This window comes from Phocoena sinus, chromosome 2, assembly GCF_008692025.1.
Source record: "Phocoena sinus isolate mPhoSin1 chromosome 2, mPhoSin1.pri, whole genome shotgun sequence".
NCBI classification, from domain to species: domain Eukaryota; kingdom Metazoa; phylum Chordata; class Mammalia; order Artiodactyla; family Phocoenidae; genus Phocoena; species Phocoena sinus.
The window spans coordinates 101924344-101950953 of NC_045764.1; the positions used below are offsets into that span (position 1 = coordinate 101924344).

Consider the following 26610-nt stretch of genomic DNA (forward strand, 5'->3'; position numbering starts at 1 on the left):
ATAGCCACCCAATGGGTATGAAGCAGTATCTCACTGTAGTTTTGATTTGCATTTGCCTAATGGCTACTGAGTCCCCATTCACATGATTCCTGATGAGCCGTATACCCTTTCTGGAGAAGTGTGTATTCAGATCCTTCGCCCATTCTGTAACTGGGTTACTGCTTTATTACTAAGCTTTAAGAGTTATTTTTATGTTCTAGATATAAGTCTCTTACCAGATATGATCTGCATTATTTTCTCCCAGTCAGTGGGTTTTCTTTCACTTTCGTAATGATGTTGTCCTTTGAAGCACAAAAGTTTTTAATTTTAAAAAAGTCCAAATTCTTTTCTTGTGCTTTTGATGTCATATCTAAGGTGGCTTTGCCTAACGCAAGGACATGAAGATTTACCTATGCTTTCTTCGACAACAGTTTTATACTTTTAGCTCTTATATTTAGATCTATGACTCCTTTTTGAGTAAATTTTTGTGTATGGTGTGAGGAAGGGGCCTAACTTCATTATTTCGCATGCAGATAACCATTTGTTCCAGCACCAAGGCAGTGGCAACAAACTATGTCCTTCACTATCACACACTCATAGGAAACAAATCCAGTTTCACTAAAAAATGTCCTTGACACAGTAAAAATGATTAATATTATGAAATCCTAACCCTTGAGTATATGTCTTTTTAATATTCTGTATAAAGAAATGGGAAGTACACACAAAGCATTTCTGTGTGCAAACTGAAGTATGATGGTTGTCTCAAGGAAAAGCACTTGTGTAATTACTTGAGTAACAAACTGAACTAGCCATTTAAACAGAGTTGGGCATCTGGCATACATTTTCTTGAAAATGAATTAAGTGAGCCTATCACTTCAAGGAAAACAAATGACAAACATGTTGTCAATGATGAAATTCGAGTTTTCAAGCAAAAATCAAAATTTTGACAAACTTGTACCCACCACTGTGAACTTGACAGCTTCTCTACTTACTTAAGACTTTTCTGATATCGGTGGTGATATTAACATACATGATTCTCCAATATCATAAAATGAAATGTGTACATTTATCAGATCTGTACAACTGAGGGAACCAATATTTTCCAAATAAGCAATGCTTGTTACAAAATCATCTATGGGTAAAGGATCAAAGGTGCAAGACAGACCCATAACTTGAGTATGAAAAGTTCACTGCTGTGGTTTTAGATTCCATATTACAACTAACTTTCAAGAGATTACCACTTCCAGACTTTTAGTGTAGTAATAATAAAGAATATCCATAATTATCTGAAAAGGTTATTAAAATTTCTCCCTTTTCCAGCTTCATGTATGTTTGAAGCTAAATTTCTTTCGGTACTTGATACAACCCATACAAAGAAATGCTTTGTGGGGACCTGAATAATTTAAGAATGTAAAGGGGTCCTGATATCAAAGAGTTTGAGAACCATTGTGTTACGATTCCTACAACATATATTAACACTAACTCTGGCATCAAATATTCTCTCCTCCCCCAAATTTTGCTACATGCATTCCAACCATGGGATTCTGTGGCGCTAGAATTACTAGTACCTTGATAACCTCCCCAAATTAGCAACACGTATTCCCTTATATTTAACGCTTACGTGTTCTGGCTACTGACATATATTTCCTAAACGTCTGTCTACAAAAAACACCACTGAAACTAACCAAAAAGTCCCTTTTAGTATTTTTTGATACTTGAAATCTTGGTTGAGTCAAAATTTTTTAGCAAAAAAAAACACGTACGAAAATTCAAAATACACAGTAATAAATTTTTTAGAAGTATATGAAGAGGGACTTCCCTGGTGGCACAGTGGTTAAGAATCTGCCTGCCAATGCAGGGGACACGGGTTCGATCCCTGGTCTAGGAAGATCCCACATGCCATGGAGCAGCTAAGCCCGTGCGCCACAACCACTGAAGCCGCGCACCTAGAGCCCATGCTCCACAACAAGAGAAGCCACCGCAATGAGAAGCCTGCGCACCACAACGAAGACCAGCCCCCGCTCATGGCAACTAGAGAAAGCCCACACACAGCAACGAAGACCCAACGCAGCCAAAAAATATATATAATATAATTATGTAACTTAATCATTAATAATATGGGAAAACCATATAAAGGGATCTCAATATAATTGAAAATAGGGAGAGAGGAAAAAAAGACCCACGTAGTCAGCTTTTTTATGAAGATAGGGGAAACAAATCCATCAAAATCTCCAGGATTTCAATGAATATAAAATGCCTGGTTTTCTACTGCCCATCAAAAAGGTAAGAGGATGAATCCTAATTTCTCTTGGAACCCATGTGCTTTGACCATTTCATTCTTGATTCTTTACAAACACCAGTGGGCTCTAACATCAGAAAAAATAAATAACAGCAGAATATCTAAAGATAATAAATTTAAATAAAATTTCTCTTACAACGTGATTCAATGAAAAGGATTACAGTAAAGCCAAACATTTTCACAGCAAAATCTGGGGCACTACTTTGTATTTTCAAACCTTATGAGGAGTACAAATGCCTTATACAGGTTACATCTGCAAACAGTCTTCAGAAACTGTGGGAGATTTTTAATAATCTGCTTGTAAAACTTACATGATAAGTTACCAAAGTAATGTTATAATAAAGTTATATATAATACTAAAATATTTTCAGATTAACTTGTGTCTGGAATTTGTTCTAAAATACTGGAGTCGGGGTGGGGGGCTGGCAAAAAGAAAGAGAAGCCACAAGGCTGGCAGCCACTGCCCCAGGGCCAGGCCTACAGTCAGCTCCAGGTGCTGGCTGTTAGAGGCAGCTGGAGCTCAACTCTGCTGCTTAACCAACTCCAGATTCCCATGTGACCTCTTCTGCTGGGGAGGTCTTTAGGACTCAGACTTGAGCCCCTGTCAAATCTGGACTTTCTAGATGAACCATTTTGCAGCAGTGACCCCTGGTGTGCAGACTCTCAACATCCACCAACCCCTTTCTGTCTCCAAAGCCTGCCACTTTCCAGTCTGTCTGGTCCACTTAACACTCAAGTGTTGCTGAAACAGGTGTTTCAGATGGGAACAGTATTTACTGAGAAAGCACTTTCTGTATGTAATCTACAATAAAACTTTAGCTGTAGTATGCATCATCACATTCAAAACCCCAAATCAAGACCTCATTTATTTTTGCTTTTATTTCCTTTACTTTAGGAGACAGATCCAAAAAAAGTATTGCTATGATTTATGTCAAACAGTGTTCTGCCTGTGTTTCTTCTGCATTTCAGTCTTTAATAATAATGGGAAACACAGTAGTTACTGTGGGCTAGGCACTATTCTAAGTACCTTATACACATTAGCTCATTTAATTCTCATAGCAACACTTATAGATGTGAAGATGGAGGAGACTGGAGCACAGAGAGGTTGGGTCACGATAAGTGGTGCGGTCATGGATTCAAGCCCAGGCAGTCTGGCTTCAGAATGAGCCCTTACCCAGTAGGCATATATGGGGTGGTGCAGTGGTTAAGAATCTGCCTGCCAGTGCAGGGGACACAGGTTCAATTCCCAGTCTGGGAAGATCCCACATGCCGCGGAGCAACTAAGCCCGCGCACTACAACTACTGAAGCCCATGCGCCTAGAGTCCGTGCTCTGCAACGAGAGAAGCCACCGCAATGAGAAGCCCAGGCACCGAAATAAAGAGTAGCCCCCGCTCGCCTCAACTAGAGAAAGCCCGCGCGCAGCAACAAAGACCCAACGCAGCCAAAAAGAAAAAAAGATATATGCACCCCAATGTCCACTGCAGCATTATTTACAATAGCCATGATATGGAAGCAACCTAAGTGTCCATCAACAGATGAATGGATAAAGATGTGGGGCATACGTGTACACACACACACACACACACACACACACACAGAGGAATATTTCACTCAGCCATAAAAAAGAATGAAATTTTTCCATCTCCAACAACATGGATGGACTTAGAAGGTATTATGCTTAGGGGAAAAATTCAGAGAAATAAAAATACTGTATGATATAACATATGCGAAAGCTAAAAAATAAACTAGTGACTATAACGAAACAGACTCACAGATATTGAAAACAAACTAGTGGTTACCAGTGGGGAGGGACAAAATAGGGGTAAGCGGTTAAGACGTGCAAACTACTATGTATAAAATAAACTATAAGGACATATTGTATAGCACAGGGAATACAGCCGATCTTTTATAACTATAAATGGAATAATATAACCTTTAAAAATATAACCTAAAAAAAAATATATATATATAACCTAAAAAAAAATTACAATTTAATAATATCAGTTGTGCTTACATTATCTTTATTTTTTAACAGCAATTTTTTATTTTTTGGTAAGTGACACAATTGTCCACTTACAGTGATATAAAGTATGTTCTCTGGATGTATTAAGGTTAAAGAATTTTTTGGAAGATGAAAAGACGACAGAGAGTGGCAAATGACTAAGTGCCTGACAAGCATTCTCAGCCGGAAGATATTGATGTTAAGTGTGCGTATCTCATAGAGCCCTAATGGGCTCAGGGCTCGGGAGGAACCAAGTGTGAGAGAAGGGGAAAGGGACATATTGAACACGGATAAGTTCAGAGCTAAGAACAGAAGGTCTGGTCAGCAAGCTTAAGTCTCCAGTTCTCGGAAGCCCTGAGACAACTCCTAATCCTTCCTCAAAGAGACTTAATTTATTCTCTGGAGAAAGGAGCTCAAAAAGGCTCTAGATACTAGGCTCAGCAGAAGGCAAGTACTAAATGCTAAGGAACTAAATGAAAATCTGTTTTCTGAATGACAACAACTGCCCCAAAGACAAGAATCAGAGGACTTTTCTTTGAGCATCACTGAATTCAGAGAAAATACTTCAGATACTGTCAGTATCCGGGGGTTCTCCATGGAACAAGCTAACCTATTCACTCTGTCGTAACCCCTCTCTACTAGTTGAGAGACCCTATTCATGCAGAGCTTCCCACCAGTTTCTTATTACCTTATTCTTAATACAAATGGGTAGCCAAGCCTCGTTTTGATTTTTGTGAAGTGTCCTTCATGTAAGAGAGAAAGCAAAGAAATCCAGAGGAAACAGGCATGGCCGAGGACAGAAAATAAAAATCAAATAAAACATCCCCTATAAGAGAAATAAATATAGTACATCCATGAAACGAGAAAAGAATAGGGGACAAAAAAGAACTTAGAAAAAAAAATTCAATAAAAAGTGGTAAAATAAAGTTAAGAAACAGTATCTGGAAGTAGAAGATAAAGAGACAGGAAATGAAATGGAAAGATAATAAATTTAAGCCAAAAGGTCTAAATCTTACTAAATGGGAATTTCAGGGGGAAAATAAACCAGATCACTGAGGAAACGGGGAGAAAATGATCAATGAATGCAAAATTCCAGCACTGACGGATGTGAGTCTTGAGACTAAAATGGCCCCCCACTTCCCAACTCAATGCAAAGAGGGTGGGGGGGAAAGACTCATACCAGGGCAGTGAAATTTCAAAACACAAGGAATAAAGAGATGTTTTACAGAGAACAATAGGCCACATATACTGGAACAGGAAATAGAATCACATCAGCCTTCTTCTCAAATGTAAGACTGAAAGCTTGAAGGCTGACAAATAGCTTCAAAATTCTGGGCAGAACTCTCAGAGATTTTCAATCTTGAATTTTATACCCACTGAACTATATTATTAACCAAAAGTGGAGACAGAATAAAACTTTAAGACACATAAGGGCTCAAGAAACATCTATTCTCTGTATTCTTTCCTAAGAAGCTCTTAGAGAAATGCTGTAACAAAACAAAGGAAAAAAAATCAAGACATGGACTGTAGGATACAGGGGACACTGGAAAGTTCCAAGTTTCAAGAGGCCTAGAGAGCAACCCGTACAGATAGAGCAGAATAATGTAAGGCTGAGTGGGTGGGTGGGTGGGTGTTGGCGGTATTTAAAAAACAAACACAGAATTAATAAAATATCTGATGAGTGTGAAAATTTTAGAATAAAAATTGATGAGATTATGACAGATCTGCAGGAAAAAAATTAGGGCTAGAGACATTTAAAAGAGGAGAGAAATTGAAGTAATCATTAATACCATGAAAAATGAAAAACTGCAGAGAAAAGGAAAGGTAATTAATTGTATTCTACTGCTTCGCTCAGCAGTGAAAATAGTTGCATGAGCATAACAATGTAAACTGACTGAGTTTACTAAACTTTTTGGGGAAAATAACTTATCACGAGGGATGGATATGTGATAAAGCAAGTATGATAAAATATTAATTGTGTAAACTAGGTGGGGGTACATGGGTTCTTACTGGAAATTTCTTGTACCTTTCTGTATGTTGAAATTTTTCATAACTGTGTCAAGAAGAAAATTTACAGGAAGTGTCAGGAGGTAGGGAAGCTGGAATGAATATGATGGTATAGGACAGTTAAATTTCAATCCTAATCTATCAAAACAAAAGTTAATATCTACAACTGATAAATCAAGAAATAGCAGTATATAGATATTACTTCAAAATATGAAAGAAAGTGAAGAACTGGAAAGTGGGTGCTTCTGGGGCAGGTGACTGTTTTTTGTTAAGGCTGTTAGAACTATTTGGTTTTTTAAAACCTATGTATGGGGCTTCCCTGGTGGCGCAGTGGTTGAGAGCCCACTTGCCGATGCAGGGGACACGGGTTCGTGCCCCGGTCCGGAAAAATCCCACATGCCGTGGAGCAGCTGGGCCCGTGAGCCATGGCCGCTGGGCCTGTGTGTCCGGAGCCTGTGCTCTGCAATGGGAGAGGCCACAGCAGTGAGTGGCCCGTGTACCCGCCCCCCCTCCCAAAAAAGAAAACCTATGTATGTATTATTTGATTAAAACTGATTTTTTAAAGTGCAAGGTGAATAATGTAAGTGGTAAGGAATCGGAAAAAATCGTGAAGGTGGTATTGGAATGATAAAAAGTTGCGGAAATACTGCAGCAGAGGAACAACTATCTTCCTTTGAACCAAACGGGTATTGTATTAAAACACGAAACATTTTTGAAGTCTCTAGTTATAGCTAAGACACCGATCTAATTCATCACCCAAACTGAGACAATTTTGAGAATAAAAAAGTATGCCATTAATTACATATGTACAACAGGTGAACAGTTTCAGGAACGGCAGGACTTATGATCACCCTGAGTACAGTCTCTATAAAAATCCCTTCAAACCAAGAAAGGAATGCATGAGAGTTCAGAAATCAAGTTACCATCATTCACTGAGTGCCTACTACATGCCAGGCACTGCACTTGGTAACAGTGATAAAAAATAAATAAAAATTTGAGTAAGCAAGAATAAATGAATCCTAACCTGCCCAGGCATTTACTTCCATCTAGCCTTCCTCTTCACACAAGAAACTTCACTCAAGAAACCTTTCTCTAGCTCACGCCAGAGATAAATGAGCCATAATGAACCAAGATGGGTAGAAGCAAGCCGTTACCTGTTGAAAGTAGTATGGAAATTGCCCATATTTTAAAGAACCTTCCTAAGCCACAAAAGATTACTGCCTAGTCTTAGAGAGCAATCCAGAACAAGAAACTTGTCCACAACAAAAATCAGCAAAGAGCCAGAAATCGCCACTCAAGAGAAACACTGACACTATAGGTTATTAGTCTTCTCCACAGGCACAAACTTCCTTTTTGAGGCTGGAGCCACTCACTCCTCAGTCCTGACCAGTAGTGCAGCACCATATGAATGAATGCAATGGATCAGCATTCCTTTTGAAAACAGCTGCTATTCTGATTTTTTAGGAACTCTTTTGGGTTAAAAGGCAGATGACTGAAGTCAAGGTTCACACACACAGCAGGATGTCCTAATAGGTAGGTCTCAAATGAGTTATAGGTGTGCATGGATACAGTATTTCCTCAGCTCTCAAAGCAGCTGGGACCCCAGGATGGTGGGTAACCTACCCTCCTTGTACCCTATGCAGTAGTAATTCTATCACTTGGTTAAAAACAATCACAATCATGAAAAGGCTGGGAAGCCCTGAATATGGACCCTGTAAGTATAAGAAGACAGAGGAGAAGCCCCCAGCTGACGCTCATGATCCAATACCATCACCTGGGGTTCTCTAAAGCAGAACAGACAGGTGCTGCAAACCCTTTCCGCTCGGAGCAGTTCTCATTTAAAAAAATGACAGGCGGGCTTCCCTGGTGGCGCAGTGGTTAAGAATCCTCCTGCCAATGCAGTAGACAAGGGTTCAAGCCCTGGTCCGGGCAGATCCCACATGCCGCGAAGCAACTAAGCCCATGCGCCCCAACTACTGAGCCCGCACTCTAGAGCCCGAGCCACAACTACCGAAGCCTGCGCGCCTAAAGCCCATGCTCCGCAACAAGAGAAGCCACTGCAATGAGAAGCCCGCGCACCACAACGAAGAGTAGCCCCCGCTCGCCGCAACTAGAGAAAGCACGCGGGGGGCAAGGAAGACCCATCGCAGCCAAAAATAAATTTAATTAATTAATTAATTTTTTAAAAATGAGAGGCAGAACTAGACTAGACTCAAACATCCAGAAAGAGTCATAAATAATAAGTTTTAGTCACTACGGAGGTCTCCTGTTTCATTTCTGGCTGAGCCCGTTTTCTTATCCTTAAAATGACACTATTTACTCAGGTATAACGTTTAATGCTTTAGAAATTTCTACTCAAACAGAAATGTGTGATACTGCAACTGTTTGAGGGATGTAAGTTATGAAAATTGTGATTAAGAGATACATCTTAGTTACAATAGCCTCACAAAATGTGCCTTAGCCAAACTCAACTTGCATAGATGAGATTAGGAAACACATTAGCTCCTACTCTTTTTTAAAAAAAGAAAAAGAAAAAAAAAAGATTGGTAGCCTTTTGGTGCTCTATAACCCTAGGTAGTTGAAGAGCGTTGGAGCTACCACAAGCACCCACACAGTTCTGAGAGATTAATGCTTAAAGGTATCTAAAACTTAAAAGTGGGTGTGGGGACTCTGCTGGTGGCGCAGTGGTTAACAACCCGCCTGCCAATGCAGGGGACATGGGTTCGAGCCCTTATCAGGGAAGATCCCACATGCCGCGGAGCAACTAAGCCTGTGCGCCACAACTACTGAAGCCTGCACGCCTAGAGCCTGCGCTCTGCAACAAGAGAAGCCACTGCAATGAAAGCCCTTGCACCGCAACCAAGAGTAGCCCCCCCTTCCCGCAACTAGAGAACGCCTGCACGTAGCAACAAAAACCCAAAGCAGTCAAATAAATAATAAATAATTAAAAGTGGGTGTGGAGCCCAAACTAATCTTTTAGTTAATTTTTGTCATAACAGATTTTTCTTTGCAGATGGGAGCTGACAACATAAGGCTTGGAATTTATATAGTTAACTTCAAGTTATTCTCACTTCAATGCCAGTTTTCTTATTCAAAAAAAAATAGTGTAGAAAAACAAACATAGCTTGCACCTGTACATTTCACTATTTTCCTGCTGCAGCTAAGAGGATAAGCAACCAGAACTTATCCCAGAAAACTATGATCTTTGGTTAAGCAGATCAGAATCAAAGTACTGCAACCTGGAACGACAAGGCAAAGAAATTCTACAGGTGGGTTCTAGGCATAGTTGTTAAAATTTAGTTATAAAAAAGCAGAAAGTCTTTTTAAATAAGATTTTTCATAATGATACACCACAAATTTTGCTAATGAGTACATTTTTGTATTGATTTGGCTTGTAACTTTGTAACACCAAGATCTTATTAAAGTCTAACATGCTCCTTTCAAATGACAGGAGGGCCAAGATAAATTTTAATGATTTTTGAGAAGCAAACAAAAAAATGGGGGCCAATAACTTTCATGGATTTAAAAACTGTCATTTGACATTAAGTTTGCCAATCTGTCTCCAGGCCTCAAGCTTTTCCTAGTTTCATGCTTTGCATTCACTTATCATGTAGAGGACCTTTGAGCTCTAAATTAATCTTAGCTTCCATACATGGTCTAGAGAGGATAATTTGATAAAACTCTGAATCACTGGGACTAGAAGGAACCACCACAGCAAAGGTGTATAATTTGGGGGTCTATGGGTGGAAGAGAGGGCTTTTGATTATTACTTGTACAATAGTACTTTAGGAAATATCTGGGCATTTAGAAAGAGTTTTCCTAATACGGATCACATTCAAACTTTAAAATGTGACAGTGAGAGAAACCGTAAAAACATCTGGTAGAAATTAACCAATAAAAAATTTTAAAATAAAATTTATGGTTTGGCTTTAGCCTAGCATAGAGTCCTTATTTTTGCTTCTCATAAAATGCAAAGAACCCATTTTATTTTCAATTATCTAATGCATTTATACTCAAAAGATGAAACATGCACGGGTACCTTTAATATGAATGGTAGGGAAATGACCAATTTTAATAGCTTAGTTTTTAGAAGATCAGTTTGAAAGGCAATTTACAATGCTGAAATCAGAACTGATCATTTTTGTCAGGACGCTTTTCAGATTTGAAAGTCTTCATTAGTTTTATCTTCCCTGAATGACAGAGTTCAGAAGCCAGACTTAACCTAGTTAGCTCAGAATGCACCACAGGATGCAATCAAATGTTTGAATTGATAACTTACCAGCATAAAAATAAAATCGTTAACTGGGGACTTTTTCAAGCAACAAAAATGCCCAATCCCTAAAAGACTGGGTACTGCAACAGCTCTTTTTCTGAACACGTGCCCCGGATACTCAACCAAGGATGAAAACTAATGAGGTTTTAGGCAACACATCGTTTTTTGCATTAACTAAAGCCTGCAGGTTTTCAGCGTTAGGTTTCTGTGTTGCCCACAGCAGGGCCTAGAACATGAGGCGATTGCGCGTGAGCAGTATTTCTTTTTTTAACTCCAGCAACAGCCCCGCAAACGATAAACGCCAAGAGCCCGGTTCACATTCTCTTCGACCCTCCATCCATCCTTGACGAAATGGTTGTAATTCTGGCGGGACCTGGGGCGCAACACTGTGGTTCTGGGAGGACAGAGCGAGTGCGTGGGTGTGTGCGAACACTGCAGGAGGGGGCAGCAAGACTTGATCACGGAGTGGGAGGGAAGGATGATGATGCCTCTCCTAGGGCGGGAAGAAACTACGAGAGGTGGTTGTTATGCATGACGGGGGCTGGCACGCAGGGAAGATGGTGGTGGCCGCAGGGCAGGGTGATTGCCGGGGGGATTCCCTGTTACTGGGCGGCGCTCAGAGCCGCCTGCGGTGAATGATCCTGGAGCAACTAAAGCGGCGCGACACTGAACCCGGGAATTCCCGACGGAAAGGGGAAAAAAGGCGCCGAGAAACGGGGTTATTATGGGATGGCAAAGGGGGCTCCCTAGGGAAAATTACGGGATCTATCTCACCCTCCAATTGCTGTACAGTCTCTTCACTCGCCGGTAATAAGCGTCTTTGTCCAGAGTTACAGCCATAGCCACAGACGCCGCTCCTCCTCGGGTTCCGAGAATCACGCGAGGTCCCGGCTCAGCCACCCTCTCTCGGCCCTGGAATCCCGCACTCTCCCAGTGACCCGGAAGTATCGACCTCAAAGATGCCCTTTCCGCTTCCGGGTCCCAGCAGCGCTTGGGATTCTTTTATTTTTTTTTTTTTTCTTAAATCCTTCCTACGGAGGTTTGGGGGTTGGAGAGGATGGAAAAGAGTCTGGAAAGCAACAAAATATGTAACGCAAAAAGAGTTCAGATTTTCGCGGGGTTTTGTCAATTTAGCAACAGCCGCACGAGAGTCGACGTCATCACGTGACCCCCTGCACCCGCCCTTACTCTCTGCCAGGCCGCGGTTTCCAGGCTCTCGGACTCCTTGCCGAGGCGGCGGCGGCAGCGGCAGCGGCGACTGCCGCTGGGCACTGAGAAGGAGGCGGGAGTCCTGACGTGCCGGCCCCGCCCCACACAAGCTACCGCGCGCGGGTGCAGTGGCCCCACCCAAAGGAAGGGGAAGCGGAAAGAACAGGGTCTGGCGTGGGGTGGGAGTGGAAAGACTGTAGCGTAACTCGGTCCGTTCCTGTCCTAGAAAAGGTGTGGAAGTAAAAGCCTTTGCTGCTTCAGGGCTGGAAGGATCCTCGGTTCTCGGACGCTGGGTCAGGGGCTCCGGGCGGACAGAGAGCTCAAACCTGGGAGACGAGCCCACCCTGCCCGTAAGACTAAACTAGGGCCGGCGCTACGGGGGAAGGGCTTCGCCATAGAAAGGGAAATTAAATGCCCAGGCTTCATTTGAGCGCTAGGGTGATAGGGGAAGGGTCAAAGGAAACAAATGGCTCGAGGGAATTTATAGAATGCACCCCCTGCCAAGTCGTGACCGCGTCCTTCCAGTTAGCCAGTCCCCTTGCCGCAGTTCAAGAAGTGACACCATTCTTAGGCTTCCCCAAAGCACCGTTATTTAATTCGAGACAAAATGTACGTGGGTCTTGACGAAATTCTTCCTTTTCATCTCTTCTAAGAACTTGGAGTTTGAATCTGGAACATTTTGCCTGCCATTTACCTTAGATCGTTTCCTTGCCTTTGGTAAGGTGGAGAGCCTAAGCTTATATAAACCCTTTAATGGAGTACGGATGACTTGTCTGCCCTATCCAGGGTAACTCGGCATAAACAGTAATGAACTTTAGGAAAATGATGTTGAAATTACCCATCGTGAACATCAACTCTTAAAATTAATATATTGGGTTTGAGCAAATATAGAACAAGGGAAGAGTGGGAAAGGATTAACTTAAATTTATTAATGCCAAGGGGAAGGAAGGTAACAGTTCCTGACCCTCCAGCTGTATCCACAGTTCGGTCAGGAACAGGCTCTGCCGGAGGCTAGTGCCAGCGCTACATAGTCTGTGGTTAATGGAGGTGTCTAGGGAGGGGTGAGCACATCAGCTGCTCTAGTCTCCTTTCCTTCCCCAGAAACGAGGAAGTAGTCATGTATTGTTTTAGGAGTTCCCCTGCCCAGCCAATCCTCTCAAATTTGGAAGCAATCACGTACAAGTTTTCTTTTTCCTTTTCACCTCCTGGAGTCCTGGGTTTCCCCACATCTCCCCTGCCCCTCCCACTTTTCCACAGTACAAGGGCCAGAGTAAATGAAAATACAGCAGCCACCCAAGCGATGGGGACCATGATGGGGCTTCAGTCATCACCATCTTCGCTGGAGTCTGAGTTGGCTGGCATCATAGGATCATCAATTAGTGAGAAGTCCCTTTCTGAGCTATCATAGCCCTGAGATAAATCATCATCATCATCTTCATCCTCATCGTCCTCATCCTCCTCAGGTTGCAGTGGTGGCAACCTCAAGGCAGTACCAGAGGTGGTAGTGGCTGGTGAAGAAGGGTAGCCAGTGGCTCTCAGGCCTGGATGGTGATGGTGGTGATGGTGGGGGTGGGGGTGGTGGTGGTGGTGATGAAGCATGGTGCTGGAGTCTACATGAGGGGATGATGCTGCACCACCCATCACAAACGGCATAAAAGGCAAAGACGCAGAAGTGGCACTGCTGTGACCCAGAGATGACACAGACTGCAGGCCACTACTGCTGTGTTGGAAGGTATTATGCAGAGACAGGGACCCAGTGCCTCCACCCTGCATCAGGGCCATCATCTTAGAAAGGTCTGGTCGCATCCTACGGGCCCGCTTCTTGCTGCTGTCCGGCGCAATAGGCCCTGGCATAACCCGGTTGAACACTGTTTCAGCATGATGACCCTGGGAGGAAGCAACAGAAGATAGTAAAAAGAAAGGAAGGAAAAAAACCAAAAGTCAACAGAGTCCTAGCATACAAATGCTTTTTCACTGAATCTATCTTTAGCAGGGGCAAAACTAGTCAGATGAGGCTTGATGGTAATGGGGAAGAGGAAAAGCAGGATGTAGCTGGTTGAAGCAATATAATGCTGAAGCCAAGAGCAAGGATTTGACACTGACACTCACGTGAACCAGAGCTTTGATTTTTTTCCATGACTACACTGTACCTTTACTCGGGCCAACGATTTCAAAATTATTCACCTTTGTAAATGAGCGGCCTGAGTACGACAGTGAATGAATCAGTACTTGCACAGTATGCTTTACTGATGGCAGGCTGTTCACATGATCTTCATGTGAAGTACAGCATGACAGTATTGACATTTACAATACTATCCTTCATTATTGCGTCAGAGTGGGGTAAACTCAAGATAGACCAGATTACGATTCTGGATGTCTGGAACACCAAAAAGATTATGGGGTAGCTCCTTACCAAATTTACTAAAATACGTTTTTTTCCACATTGATACAAAAACTTACATATCTGCTGAATTTTAAATTGCTTCATCTAGATGGTCTCACTATAAATTTTGTTTAAGTTCTCTGAAGCTGGAACTTATTACTTTGCTAGACCTAAGTACAGTACTGGGTAAACTGGCAACAAACTCAGACAATTAGTACCTGTGTCTCTGGACTTGCCCAATCTAAGCCTGACCTTTCTGACCTGGAGAAAACAAACATCTCAAAACTCTATTTGTTTAGGCTTTAAAATATCACTATAACAGCACCAAATCACTGTAGGGTCCAGTAATGATATAGTGCTAGATACGCCATCAATTGTGCGGTAAGAATTCTGTACTAATCACATTATAATTTTCTGTGATTTCCTATGATCTTTTTTCTTAAGAGTTATCAACTGACTGTAAAGAAGTGCAAAAGTACTTGAGGTAAAAATAGGTAATCCTGGAGGAAAAGCCTTCCTTACAGGCTGCTCTATAATGTTAAATTCAAGACAGAGAAGGTACCAGCCTCCTCGCCATCAGCCTCCCATATCAGCCATTCTGTGTATTACACCCTTGGTTCCATGGAGGCTAAGAGGGTAAATTAAAACACTCTTCCATGGTAACGATATTTATATGAAACCACTTTCACCAATATAAAAATAATAAATAAGCCTTATAAATTCACCTCAAAAATACATATATATTATGTGCAAAATAATGTTCTCAGAATTTGTTGAATGCAAAAGACATATTTTTCATTTGGAAATTAATTTTGTTAAAAGATAAACCATGTGGTTTTTTTTTTTTTTTTTTTTTTTTTTTTTGCGTTACATGGGCCTCTCACTGTTGTGGCCTCTCCCGTCGCGGAGCACAGGCTCAGCAGCCATGGCTCACGGGCCCAGCCGCTCCGCGGCACGTGGGATCTTCCCAGACCGGGGCACGAACCCGTGTCCCCTGCATCGGCAGGCAGACTCTCAACCCCTGTGCCACCAGGGAAGCCCAACCATGTGGTTTTATGTATATATCACATACATATAAAGATATATATAAAAGATCAAATGGGAATGATTAGATAAAAGTGCTAATCCATTTTAAATGCTTACCAAACCAAACCATGATTTATATATGTTTATATTTAAACAATATGACTATTGTCCAAAGTAAGGCAAACAGAGCCAAGAGAAACTTTTGCAGTTATATTTTGATGGAAAGGATTATGGGTTCTTAATCCACCAAATCTATAACCACGATAAAAGTATAAGTACATCTGAAAATAATGGAATTAACTCATGACCAAAATTGTTATTATAAACTATAAAACATGATTTCCTGTCTTTTTCCATTACTGGTATATTATTAGTGGTTCTCAACCTCTTCTATGTTGGGAAACCCCATGACTGTTTTCTTTAGTAGGTCCCAAATCACTGCTTTTTTTTTCTGGCTGCATTGCATGGCTTGCAGGGATTGAACCCGGGCCCTCAGCAGTGAAAGCACAGAGTCCTAACCACTGGACCGCCAGGGAATTCCCCAAATCACTTCTAAAATATATAGAATCATAAAACTTTTAAGAGATTATCTGCTTCAAAACCCTCAACTTTTCAGGATATGCAAATTGAAAAAGTTAAAGCATCTGCCTAAAATCCTCTAGTCAGTAGAACAGCAGGATAAGGCCTTGAATTTTCTAACACATGTTAATAATTCTTTTTTTTTTTTTTTTTTTTTTTTTGCGGTACGCGGGCCTCTCACTGTTGTGGCCTCTCCCGTTGTGGAACACAGGCTCCAGACGCGCAGGCTCAGCGGCCATGGCTCACGGGCCCAGCCACCCCGCGGCATGTGGGATCCTCCCGGACCGGGGCACGAACCCGTGTCCCCTGCATCAGCAGGTGGACTCTCAACCACTGCGCCACCAGGGAAGCCCACTAATTCTTACATTTTAACATGCCTAAAGTTAGCTTTTAGAATTTTATGCTGTTCTAGAGATGACGATGCCACAGGACTGTAAAAATACCAGTAAAAATACTATGGTTTCTTTCTTTGTGAACTGAAGATAAATTTTCTCAAACATACGCTGGAAGAAAGATAAATAACATTAAATAATTTCTCTAATCATATCTAGTGTGGGAACAGAGTGGTAATACCTCAAGTCTCACTCACCCTTTTTCCATTCCTAGAGTTAGCTGTCTGTACTGGTTCCATTCCCAAACAGTTCAATTCTGCCTTATTATTTTTTTTACATCTCTGCCACTTCTGTTTTCTGCGATCCTCCATATACTGCAATAGAAAAGCTGCAGTTATCCTAAAGGAATAAAAAAATCTTCTCTGGAGTAATCATTAAGGTACTAGTGTCTACTTTGACCATAAATGCTTATTGTGTGGATAAATTAAATATTAGTCCTACTGGAAAACTGCCATGAAGCAGACTTCTCCAAAAAAATTAGGTCATTATGTAATAGTTCAATGGTAAATATTTGCCTAGCATTTAGTTTCACAAGTACTGTAACATTATTTGGATCCTCACAACAACTCTGTGAAGTAGGAAGACTAAGTATAATTACTCTTATTTTGCCGATGGAGAAACAATGACATAATATATGGCATGCTTCCTCCCTCTCACACAGCTTAAATACCAAGGGAATGACTTTAAATCTTGCTGCATGGAACTGCCACTCACCGCTAGAAATCGGGGATCGACAGCGAACTCTGGATGACCCTGTAACCACATCTCCAGTTCAGCCCGGCGAGGGGCATCCTCACCCACCAGCAAAGTCCCATCCACCTTATTGATGACAGGGATCCGGGTCTCCAGGTCCACATCAAGGTGATTAGGCTCTTCCATGCACTCCACCTCCAGCTGCAAACCCAGAATCCACCCCCATGAGCACATACTCTTCTTTTGGGTAGGGAGGGAGGGGGGTGCAGAGCCAATGGTAGCCATAAAATAGTATCTTCTACTCCCTCAATCCCAACTGCCTTCATCAATTACTGGGAACAAAAATATTTTATCTAATCATCATATTAAAGACTTTCTCTACCACTTACCTCAACTAGCTTCTTTCTGTTCCCTTTCTTCTTATGAAAAAGAGGATGTCCATCTCCCATTACTCCATTAGCCATCAACTTGTGCTTCTGGAATGTTAACTTCAATCCTTCCTCCTAGGAAGACAACCCACCCACCGAAGACATCATATGGCATGTTTTTAAAATAAAAATCAAGTTTAGGGGGACTCAGGGTAAGGGTCATCCTCTGGTTCAATGATGGTGAGAAGAAAGGCCATTGACTAATGGGTAGAAATTAGAAATACAAGAAGACATATCATTTTTTCCTTAGATTTCATTTCTTGACCTAGTGCCCCTCAGGTAGATTTAAGAGAAGTAGAATTTACCTCAACAACACCCAATGCAGGGAAAAGATCCCCTATCTGGTGTCTCAGTATTAGCATGGCAACTCATCACAGGGGCAAAATCCTGATATTCCTGTCACATACTAATTTCAGAAAATTTTCTTATTGAGTACTTAATGACCACCTGCTAGGGTTCATTAGGGAAGAGCATCAGGAAAAATAAAATTTTCCATCCATAAAACAATACTGATTTAATTTCAGTAGGAATAATTCCTTTTTATTTTTAACTTAATAAGGCCCATAATACTTGGGCATCACTTTAATAGCTTTTCCACAGTTTGATTTCAATTTTTAAAAACCAGGTTTCTAGGCTCCAGAAATGAGCCACTCAAAAGAACCCTTGTGTCAATCAAATTTCTTTTAAAGATATGGTTTCTTTTAATCTAGTCCTCGGGAGATACAAGTCAAGATAAGATCCCTTCCTTTAGTGCAGTGACTTTTCCTAAATGGATCTTTGTGAGCGCTTTTTTCTTCTCCTCTCATTTTTAAAGTCAGTGGACCAAACGAGCTTAGTATTATGTTTGGACAGCTAGTCAGCAAGAATTACAGACTCCTTCCTCACTTCCCAGTGCCTAGATGCTCAGCTTACATCTTTGATCTGAACTGTAAACTCCTTCTCATCCATGCCTCGGCGAAGTTTGGTGAACTGAGCTGCCGCTGTGGTGACGGCGGACACTTCCTCCTCTGCCATGGAAGCTGCGCTGCTACTTCGTGGTGTGGGGACCGGAGAGTCACCATATTCTCCTGGAGTCAATGAGGGACTGTCTAGCAAGTGGTTGCCTGACCCCAAAATTCCTCCTGTTACCATTTCTTGGCTCCGGCGGCTAGAAGGCCACTTCCCTGAGAGTACGGCCTGGCAGACGAGGTCAATACGGTTTATCAGGACACGATCCTGAGTGGGGAAAAAGAAATCAGTTAGGGCCTGAGTACTAGCTATGTGATCCTGTGACAAAAAATAGTTCCATCATTATCAGGTTAATTAAAAATCATAAGTCAGACAGGAGGGAGGTAGGAGTATCAGATCCCAAAGTCAACTGGGAAGAGTTTCACGAAAAAGACATGTAGCACTAAACACAATCAAAGAAACCCAGAACCATCTATTATTCCTTGTTCTCTGTATATGTCACACTGTATTTTTAGACTCGACATGTCCAGGAATGAGGCTGTTACCTTGGGCCACTCAGAAGCTCTTTGTCTTTCTTGTAGCAGCAGCAGCTCAGGAGTCATTTGTTCTCCATCTTCATTTGCGAATCCATCTTGGGACATAGGGAGGGACAGGAGACTTTCTTCATCATAGAGCTTTGAGCGGGACCGGTCAGCAGCTAGAGAGCATACAGAATGTTTGAGCAAAAGTGGAAGAATAAAGTTATATAGGAATGGTATTACATGGGCTTTAAATAAAGGCCCTAAGAATAACAGATCTCCTTCGATATTCTATCAAATCAAAATCTGAATCTCAGAGGATGCATTTAGAAAAGAAGGGAAAGAGCGGGGCGGGGGGGGGGGAATGGGGAAGAGGGCCAACAGCCTGTCACATGCACTCACTTAGCTTCTCTTCCTTCTCGTCCTCACTCTCATCAGTGCTGGAGCTGGAGCTGGATGAGGATGAGGAAGAAGAGGATGATGGTGACAGCTTGCTCAAGTCCAGCTCAGAGTCTGAATCATCCTCATCCTCCAGTTTGACTGGTGGAACACTCCGGGAAACCAGAGGGGTAGTATCAGAGGGGGCTACTCGCATCTCATAGTCTTGTGGGGTTGGTCGGCTCCTGGCCACCACCTCATGCTCTAGCTTTAAAGTCAGACTCTCCAGACTGGGGACCTGGGCAGCTGTCTCCTCAGGTGGCTTTTCAACAGGAGCATCTGGGCGCAGGGGCAGTGGTGAGGCAGTGCGCGAGGTATACTGCTGGTGTAGCAGTGGAGTAGAGCAGCGTGATAGGGATGGAGCTGGTGCTCCTGCCTGATGGTTCTGCATATAATTCATACGGGCAGCCAGAAAAGAGAAGTCTGGGTCCTGCATGATGTTGCAGTCTGTTTGGCTCACCCCATGGCGGGCTGCCCCTCGTAGAAGCTCCCCATCATGCCGAACGGGCTCCCACCATTTAGGCAATTCAGGACCTGGAGGCTGACATAATGCCAGCCGATCTTCCAAAAGAGGGTGGCATAAAACTTGTTCCCGTAAGCGCCGAAGCAATTCAATACGGTAGAGAGTCCGTGAGGCCCTTTCCTCAGTGATGGGCTCAATGAACAGATTAGGGTCTGGGGGTTCTGCAAGAGATAAGGGTGGAAGAAGAAATGAACCAAGAGTTGGTTCTGTCACAGTCCATCCCCACTCACCCAAGACGCTTCAGTCTTGCTTACCATCTCCAGCTGCTGGGGGAAGGCGGCACACTTGGCGGCACATGGCCACAAAGCCATGGAAATACTTGGTAAGGCTTTCATCTGTTTTTTTGTCCAGTCGGGCAAAAGTGCGGAATCGATCCCAATGGAACTGCATGGTATCGGGGTCATACTCCACACCAAAGGTAGAAACTACTCGATAGAAATCAGTTTGTTCACGCCTTGTCCATCTACAAAGGGAAGAGGAATCAGGCAACAGTGATCAGAACACAGGGAATGGTTACTTCTTAGTATGGCTTAGAATATCTGAATGCACAAAAAATGAAAGTTGGGGCAAAAAAAAAAAAAAAAGCCCCTGAAGACAGCAGAAGAGGTAGGAAGAGGTACTCTGTAACATGTAAGAATTTAAGAATTAGCAAGCTAAGGGGGAAAATGATGCAAACAACTCATGAGGATGCCTACATATGAGATCTTCCTGGGAGTTATGATTAAGTGTGGTTTTATGTCGTAGAGCTGTAACAAAGACAAAAAAGATGGTCCCTCTTAGGGAATTCCAAATAATCCTTCCTAAGATGCTTTTCAATATAGGGCCCATAGCTGAAGACAAGCTTACAGCTCAGTTCAAATTCCCAGCCATATTTTACCGTTGCTGTTTCTCCCGCCGTGCAATTTCTTTTAGCTTGAAGGCTGCCTCACAACGCCGCCTTCTCCGATCCCCACGTTCTGCAGCCTCTATCTTCATCTGTTCTCTCTTGTAGCTGCGCTGATAGGCTGTTACTAGGCGCCGAAGCCTAGCTGTCAAAGCAGAGCCTGGAGGCCAGAATAGATGGCCTGGCTGTTGGGTCACCTGGGCTGTGGGCAGCAAAGTAGAATAAACAGGAAGTACAGGAAAGGTAGTAGAGATAACTGGTATTTCAACCCACCCAAAGGCAAAGCTCTCTGGTATCCCAGGAAAGGACAGAATTCAGTCAGTCTCCCAACCCCACCACCCCACACAAAATTATACTAGTTGACTTAGAAGTTTACCTTCATCTCCATCTATAACTGAGATCTCCTCATCCATCATCATCAAGGGATCACCCTAGAGAAGATCCACCCCACAGGATGGAGAGGGGAGGAAAAGGGGGTAAAATTGGCACTCTGAAATCACTTTCTCGTGTGTGTCTTTCTATGGCACCACGGGATCCAGAAAATTTTCTCATGAAAGGAACTCTCACAGAAAATTGGAAGCAACCAACTAAAAGAATATGAAAATAAAACCTGAAAAGTCAGTCCTTATCAAAGGCTTGAAGACAGTGGGACTCAGGAATTAAGTAGTCAAATAATATACTTCATTGTCCAGCTTGGGTCCCACCTCCTCCACAAAGCCATACCTGATCTCCCCCAGCTGGTGTTAAAATCCTTTCCATTAATACTTTATAGTCTCAGATGGTCTTTCCATTTTGTATTATAAATTAATCAATATACTTCATGATTCAGGGAATAGGAGAATACTATTTAGTAATAGAGAAAAGCTGGACTCAAAAGAGAATTTCTCACCTCATCATCTTGATCCTTTGGGGGACCCTGGAGTGGTTTATATTCAGGATCTTCACAATCTTTATCAAAGTCAACCCTAAAATCATCCAGAGGCGTGAGAAAATGACAAAGTTCAGTTCTAAATCGTTTGACTTTAAAAGAAACACTTTGACCAGCACATTTCCTTTCTCTTACTACCTCTTTTTATTGTTTAACCCATTTTCCCCCTCCTTCCCAACTAGTATTTACTTTTATTACTTCATTTGAATGGTCTATACTTGCTTATTTTTACTATTGATACTTTGCTCTATTGAGTAGAAGGATGATATAATAAATGATTTGCAATAAATAAACAATCCAATTTCCTTTGAGGGTCCTATACTAGGCAAACTGAGGTTGTGATCATCAAAGAGAAATCTCTCAATCACAAAGGACTGGGACGGTATTCATGAGCGAAGCCAACTATTTCACATGCCCCTCAGGTCTCCACGTGAGAAGTTTTGTTAAACTCATTGGCACCCAAACCAGGGCAACAATGCCCTACCTGGTGGCTCAGTATTAGCATGGCAACTCATCATCGAGGCATGTATCCAGGCAGAGTAACACCTTTATGTGTCAGCCGCCACTGGGAGATAAACCAGGGCTAAAATTTCCTCAGGCTCTATCATATAAGTGGCATGGGATTGCTGCATGACTACTACCTTTCAAGAGAACCAGTTATCCTCTCAGCTACTACAGCTGTACAGAAACGCATTGCAAAGAAAACTGAATAGAACGTCAAATAAGCCATTTGGGAATAACATTAATTTTCACCCTTAGTTGCATCAGACTGCAATGTATGGTTTTAGGCCAGTTTATGGAGACCTTTCTGCTGGTCTCACTATTTGTTAAGAGTTTATCATTCATGAGTATAACCACCATTAAAAATCCGAATGGGGCTTCCCTGGTGGCGCAGTGGTTGACAGTCCGCCTGCCGATGCAGGGGACACAGGTTCATGCCCCGGTCCGGGAAGATCCCACATGCCGCGGGGTGGCTGGGCCCGTGAGCCATGGCCGCTGAGCCTGCGCGTCCGGAGCCTGTGCTCCGCAACGGGAGAGGCCACAACAGTGAGAGGCCCACATACCGCAAAAAAAAAAAAAAAGAATCCGAATGGGTTCAGTCAAAGCTGGAGTTATGTTATCTCTTAATACAAGCGACAAATACCCTTCATAGGGTGGACACAGAGCTTTAAGAGAACTAAACACTAATGCTTACCCTTCCACTATGTCAGAAAAATTATCCAACACTCGATGTTCTGCTGCAATGGCTTTGTCATCTGGTCGGCCAGCCTTTTCCAGGAAGCACAAGGCTGGGTCTGCCCTCATAGTATTATATTTTTCATAGCCTAGAAGAAAAAGAGCCATAATTTGAAGAAAATCAGAGATTCATTTTGCCTTTATGTAAGTAAGCTTCGTATGCTGCTGCAATAACAATGTGGGCTACTTTGGTATCATAATGCAAAATATAGTGAAAATTTTAACTTGGATAGCTGTTGGGTTATAGTACGATATTTAACATTTCTACAGCAATTTAGAGTCACAAGGAGTTTTATCACTAGTTACTGAAAACAGGAATTTAATCGGTGTTTGTAGAGAATGGTAACAGATTTACTTAGCCATTTAACGGGTAATATTTTATCATCATTCTTACTATCAATACATAAGTGAGGAAATTTTAAAAGTTTAAATGATTTAGAACTAGGTCACACATTTTCTAATAAAGGATAAGAGATCTGCACCTGCAAACAAACAGGCACTCTGAATGTTTGATGAATGATGAACACACTTCAGGTTGTTCTAAAGCCTCTGTGTCTTACAAGTAAATCTAAGACTACAAACGCTCACAGTTTTTCCTATCCAATTAAACGTGTCAAAAACGTGAATTAAGTGCCACTACTTTTATTTTATAGAAGTAAATGTGAAAGTATATTAAAAAAGAAATGATATTCCAATTCACTAAGTCACTAGGCTGGAAGTTAGCACTTACTGCTTTTAATGTCTGGAATTTGTTATTAGGCAAGACTGAAAAGGGAGTTTTCTCCCTTTTTATACTCTATTTTTGTTTTACTCAAGCATGGTTGTTCACAACTATGTGAGAGTAAACGCTGAATATTTAGACAAATAAGATGTTATACAAGAAGAACACTTTCAGCAAGCCACAGGAAAGTGATACAATTTAAACATGGTTATTATTAACAAGAGTGGACATGCATTATTCCCCCGGATTGTGGAAGCTTAACTTAGATACCACTACATACAGATTGGTAACGGTGATTAGAGAACAAATGCGAGACTCCCTACCTTGGGATTTAACTATCCATCTGGTCTTTCTTAAACATTCATTCATAGGAACTAATGGCTCTGGATATTTAAGGACTAGTTTCCCATTCAAACATAATTATTGGTCATGAGCATTTTGCTAAATATCCCATCTGTGGACATAAATCTACAATGGGAAAAGAACAGACTAAGAGCAGATACCTACCATGCTTAAAGACTCCAATGAGCAGGGACTTATCAGCCTCACTGTCCCACCATGTTGTTGGAACCTCCAGCTGATCCACTACTGGGAACCATATGTCAATCTCACTAAAGGTATAAGAGGCAGAGTCAGCATAGCAATGCAGGAAATTAAAGTAGACAATCCTTGGGAAGATTATTACAGGTATCTTCTTTTATCTATTAATTTAAATGGTCACACATCTGCCTATTTCCTTCCACTGGTATCAAGAACAGCTGTCCCTCAGTATCCACAGGGGATTGGTTCCAGGAGTCCCCCCAGATACCAAAATCCATGGGTGTTCAAGCCCCTTATATAAAATGGTGTCGTACAATGAATACAGTTGGCCCCTCATATCCATGGATCCAACTAACCATGGATCAAAAGGATGCAAAACCCATGGATACAAAAGGCCGACTGTACAGGACTGAAGACCTGATATACAGATCTTAATTATCAGGTATCCCCAAAATAGTTTAGAATGAAATAAGTACACCAATCTTTTCTGGAATAAGCCATGGCATAAAGAAAAATACAGCATAACTTTACCTGGCAATAGCACCCGCTAACACCTTCTCTGCCTGGTCTCCAATAACCTCCTGTCTCAGATAGTACAGCATTCGTACCCGCAACAGGACCCTAGAAGGGATAGAGAAAGAACTGGCTCAATAATAGTGTAGAAAGCTCGAGGTGGAAAATGCTTTAGTGTGCTAAATTCCATCCTTACTTGTTACACTGATGTTTCAAGTGCTTCTTATAACTCTCATCTTGGAACAGAGTATCAGGGTTATATTTCCGGATCCAATCTGCCTTATGGATATCAAAAGTGCTTTGTGACTTTACTTTTTTCCCCTTGCGTCCACGGGGCACGGGGATAGACAGACCTGGGAAAGGGGATACATCGAAGACTTGGATTGAGAAAAACCCTTGGACCTGAAGAGGATTAGGTAACCTATAAAAAGATGAAAAGCAAAGACTTGATAATCACCTGAATGATTCTGCAATTCTTTTGTCTTGCCATTTTCAGCAGGGCTAATCAAGTCCCAGATGAAGCCTTTGATATTTTCATCCCCACGATAGTGTAAAAGACAGTACACAAGGATGGCCCGGCAAATCGTTTCCACATCTCTTTCAGTCATCCGTCGCTTGAAGCGTCCATGAGACAGAATATCTCGCCACCGTCCCCAACTTAAAAAAAAAAGCCAAAAAAAGAAATTATACTGATATTTTCCTGGGGACTCTAATTCAGTGATATTCCCCAGTCCCTCAGAATCGCGTTTCCCAAAAGGTGGGAGACAAAAAGATCTTGGAAAAACATGGTAACAGAATAAAGTTTTTCCCATTATCCCCTCTTTGACCATAGCTTCCAATTTGAAAAGCAAACTAGGTGTCTATCAGGATGGAGATGAACTACCTCTGATGGCAAGGTGGGTTCTTACCCATATACCAGGAGATGCTTTTCCACCCGAAAGCAGTCAGTGCGCCCATAGGTATGATGACGGTCATGTCGGCGAGAGCGTGGCCGCTCATCATCTTCACTTTCCAAATCAGAGAATTCCACTAGGTCATCATCTTTCAGAGTGCTGAAGTGGCGGGTCTGTTTTCGTACTCTAGGTGTGTCAATCACCAAGTTATTCTATGCAGAGAACAAAAGGAGAAGTAACTCTCTTCACAATATGATCATGGGAAAGGAATTAAAGACAATCTGACTGAAATAGCCTTGGATATAACATTTGTAGATACTCAAAGAGAGATTCTTTTTTGGACATGCAAAATAATCTACGGGTACTCAGGAAGCAAAATTAAGTGGTAGTTATCTAAGTAGTTTTCTGGGGCCTCCTGTGTAGAAAGTTTTTATCATGGCCCTTGTATATACCATTATAAGCCAAGGTCAGCACTGAAGAATCAGAGCAGCTATAAAGACTCCAGAAAGTAACGTGTTTTCTGCAATACTTCCTCCCTAAAGGAGAAGGAAGCTCACCTTGCTATTGAGTAGATCCATGTCCAGGTCAGCCTTTTTGGCCCACTTTTGCCAAAAGTTGGGGTCATCCAGAGAAATATCAGTCCTATTTTCAGAAGCCACAAAGCTTGCCTAGTGAGGAACAAAGAAACAGTAAAGTTGACTATACCACTTTTTTGAACAATGGGAAACCAGTATATTTAAAAACTACATTGATAAAATACATTCAATTCTAGAGAGCCCTGTCTCTCTCTCTCTCTGCTTCTTCAGCCGCTGGCACTGACAGAACATACCTTAGCAAACGTAGAACCCTTTCCTTCGGATTCAATGGTGATGGTAGTGGTTCGTCTTAACAAGATCTGGTCAATGTCCTCTTCACAAAACTTGGAGCCCTCATCATCTTCCTCCATTATGGCTGCATATGCTCCCTTCCGTAAGAGATCTTCAATCTCCTTCTTGGAGAACTGCTGGATCTACAAAATCCAATAGAAAGGTGAAAAAACTACAAGAGAATATTATCTAACCATATCATGACATTTTATTATATTTTAAGAAACAATAATTGAGAACCCAAATGAGAGGTCAGGATCCTATGCAAAAATAGCTTTTGTCTCCCTCCATCACTATGACCTGTTACAAGTATAGCTAGAGATTAAGAAGAC

The 26610-nt window shown here is 41.9% G+C and overlaps 2 protein-coding genes and 2 non-coding genes across 14 annotated transcripts in view; all 4 read right to left on the reverse strand.

The window, feature by feature from the left end:
- Window positions 1-11680, reverse strand: part of SUPT16H (SPT16 homolog, facilitates chromatin remodeling subunit) — a 33478-nt gene extending 21798 nt beyond the window's left edge. Inside the window, exon 1 of one of the 2 annotated variants that reach the window (XM_032623155.1) lies at window positions 11336-11680. In XM_032623155.1, the coding sequence (XP_032479046.1) occupies window positions 11336-11401 (66 nt within the window). In that variant the 5' untranslated portion in view covers window positions 11402-11680. The remainder of the gene's footprint in view (window positions 1-11335) is intronic. The other variant, XM_032623154.1, reaches the window with a different exon arrangement.
- Window positions 11681-12678: 998 nt separating this feature from the next.
- The window catches only part of CHD8 (chromodomain helicase DNA binding protein 8), a 57621-nt gene continuing 43689 nt past the window's right edge, over window positions 12679-26610 (reverse strand). For 4 of the 10 annotated variants that reach the window (XM_032622378.1, XM_032622385.1, XM_032622384.1 and 1 more), the window contains exons 20-38: window positions 26242-26421; window positions 25970-26080; window positions 25428-25624; window positions 24977-25176; window positions 24716-24896; window positions 24538-24627; window positions 23974-24077; window positions 22705-22834; window positions 21471-21546; window positions 20958-21012; window positions 20576-20783; window positions 19953-20161; window positions 19140-19859; window positions 18765-18916; window positions 18184-18486; window positions 17233-17346; window positions 16865-17044; window positions 16348-16464; window positions 12680-13657 (exon numbers count right to left, since the gene is read on the reverse strand). In XM_032622378.1, the coding sequence (XP_032478269.1) occupies window positions 13091-13657; window positions 16348-16464; window positions 16865-17044; window positions 17233-17346; window positions 18184-18486; window positions 18765-18916; window positions 19140-19859; window positions 19953-20161; window positions 20576-20783; window positions 20958-21012; window positions 21471-21546; window positions 22705-22834; window positions 23974-24077; window positions 24538-24627; window positions 24716-24896; window positions 24977-25176; window positions 25428-25624; window positions 25970-26080; window positions 26242-26421 (3894 nt within the window). In that variant the 3' untranslated portion in view covers window positions 12680-13090. Of the gene's footprint in view, window positions 13658-16347; window positions 16465-16864; window positions 17045-17232; window positions 17347-18183; window positions 18487-18764; window positions 18917-19139; window positions 19860-19952; window positions 20162-20575; window positions 20784-20957; window positions 21013-21470; window positions 21547-22704; window positions 22835-23973; window positions 24078-24537; window positions 24628-24715; window positions 24897-24976; window positions 25177-25427; window positions 25625-25969; window positions 26081-26241; window positions 26422-26610 lie in introns of all 10 variants that reach the window. The other 6 variants (XM_032622380.1, XM_032622387.1, XM_032622388.1 and 3 more) reach the window with 4 other exon arrangements.
- Window positions 17542-17651, reverse strand: LOC116750247. The gene has a single exon (XR_004348945.1). It is a non-coding gene; the product is annotated as a small nucleolar RNA U6-53/MBII-28 (small nucleolar RNA).
- LOC116750245 lies at window positions 21923-22032 on the reverse strand. The gene has a single exon (XR_004348944.1). It is a non-coding gene; the product is annotated as a small nucleolar RNA U6-53/MBII-28 (small nucleolar RNA).